Below are 1,933 nucleotides of genomic sequence, written 5' to 3'. Positions count from 1 at the left end.
GTCATGTTAAAATTTATAATTTTTCAGGATTCATTTGGGCTTTTTAAGACATTAAGTGAGTTTCTATCTATTTAATAAGCTTAATCCAAATTTGAAGTACATACGCATTGTCTGTCCTTAGGTGCATGTTTATGCCCAATGCGAGAAATTGGAAGAAATCACAAACATCTTGGTGTCATGACTCAGACGCAAACATTGAGAATCTTAGCTTTTTAAATTCAAAAAAATACTATGAAATACATGAAACCTTGCAAGATGTCATGACATGGCACCAAAGGGCCATGGTAAAATTATTTTCCAAATTGCAATAAATTTTGACACGTACTTCTCACAAACCGGAAATATCTCACAAGAAGACTTGTGGTTCCAAGAGGGAATGGTACATATTAAGCGACGAACCAATGGTCGATGCGTCTTATGGACATGAAATATATTTTTTAACATAAATATACACGAATACAACTGTCATGTTAACTTCTGTAATTTTTCAGGGTTCATTTGGCATTTTTAAAACATTCAGTGAGTTTCTAGCCATTTAATGAGCGTAGTTCAAATTCGAACTATATGTTAATTCAAATTTGAACTGTATGTATACATGCAACAGCCAACCAAAAAATATGTCAAAAAATTATAGTTTTGTCCTTAGGTGCATGTTAGGCCCATGCAAAAAATTGGAAGGGATCTCAAACATCCTGGTGTCATGGCTCGGACACAAACATTGAGAATCTTATTTTTTAAATTCTAATAAAACAAAAAAATGCTCTAAAATACCTGAAACTCTGCTTGATGTCATGACATGGCACCAAAGGGTCGTGGTAAAAAAAATGTTCCAACTGATATAAGAACCACAACGGCTAAAGTACACTGCAAATTTGAAATCAGTATCCAATTTACAAATGAAGAGAGAAAAATATTTTCTTTCACATTTTTCAGTTACTAACAAAGAACAAATTTGAACTTGATGTATGCACAGGTAGTATAGCATGAAATAATACATAAAGTAGAAATTATTTGTTTTTTAAATTTCCTTTGGTGCCTTAACATTTATCTTCCAACATCAGATACCATATAAAATGGTTATTTCAGTATTAACACTTGAACAAGAAGCAAAAAACCACTTCTTTTTCTCCTATAGTAAGATCAACCGATAAAACATCTACCACAGATGACCAAAATTTCTATTGGGCCAAACACAATTGAGGAAGCGACTACAATTTTTCTATTTCCTGAAATGTACATTGACAACAGTTGGCTGCATATATGTCTGCTGAATCGACAGTGCAAGCGGGAAAAATGGGTGAAACAAGAAGGAAGAGATTCTTTTTGCTCGGCTGTCGGAACCACCAGAATCTGACCCTGCAGAAAAGGGAGATGTATGCACGTGAAGTTACTCGAGAAATGCTACTAAAACAAAGTAAGACTTAGAACCCAAGTAGAAAAGCAAATGTATAAATGATTTCCCTCCGGTGTCCTGAAAGTGATGATATATTTTCCAATTATCAAGTCATGTCAGGATGCAAGCAAGGCGGGTTACAGCCAGCCTGCACCTGCATATGCGGGCGCTCACAGTTTATGTGGGCATTGCAGTGGGTCTGCGTAATGCTGCACTAGTTGTTGCAGGTTAACGCAGCATCCCACGTACGCCTCGTACAGCCCGCACATCTAATTTGGTGGAGATCGGTTCCAGTTCTCCACATCGCACGCCCTTTGTTGTGTTGCTCTTGGCGTTCAGCCTGTCAGCTCTGGCGTGCGTGCGCTTGGCTCCAGACTCCAAACGTTCTGGTCTAACAGCGGCACCGCCGTGAAGACCATCACTGACATTGACCGCCTGCGGGTCAAGCGGCACACCGACGTCGATGAAGTAGATTTTTTGTCAAAAGAGACCACCTGCCGGATCGAAATGACAAAAAAGACCACCTCTGGATCAGATTGA

At 38.4% G+C, this 1,933-nt stretch overlaps 1 protein-coding gene across 4 annotated transcripts in view; it reads right to left on the bottom strand.

Moving 5' to 3' along the window:
* Positions 1-996: 996 nt before the first annotated feature.
* LOC119268076 (light-mediated development protein DET1-like) overlaps positions 997-1,933 on the bottom strand; it is a 30,966-nt gene continuing 30,029 nt past the window's right edge. For all 4 annotated transcript variants that reach the window (XM_037549575.1, XM_037549577.1, XM_037549578.1 and 1 more), the window contains one exon: positions 997-1,356. In XM_037549575.1, coding sequence (XP_037405472.1) covers positions 1,220-1,356 — 137 coding nt within the window. In that variant the 3' untranslated portion in view covers positions 997-1,219. The remainder of the gene's footprint in view (positions 1,357-1,933) is intronic.

This window comes from Triticum dicoccoides, chromosome 3A, assembly GCF_002162155.2.
Source record: "Triticum dicoccoides isolate Atlit2015 ecotype Zavitan chromosome 3A, WEW_v2.0, whole genome shotgun sequence".
Taxonomy (NCBI): domain Eukaryota; kingdom Viridiplantae; phylum Streptophyta; class Magnoliopsida; order Poales; family Poaceae; genus Triticum; species Triticum dicoccoides.
This window is presented reverse-complemented; position numbering and strand designations above follow the sequence as displayed.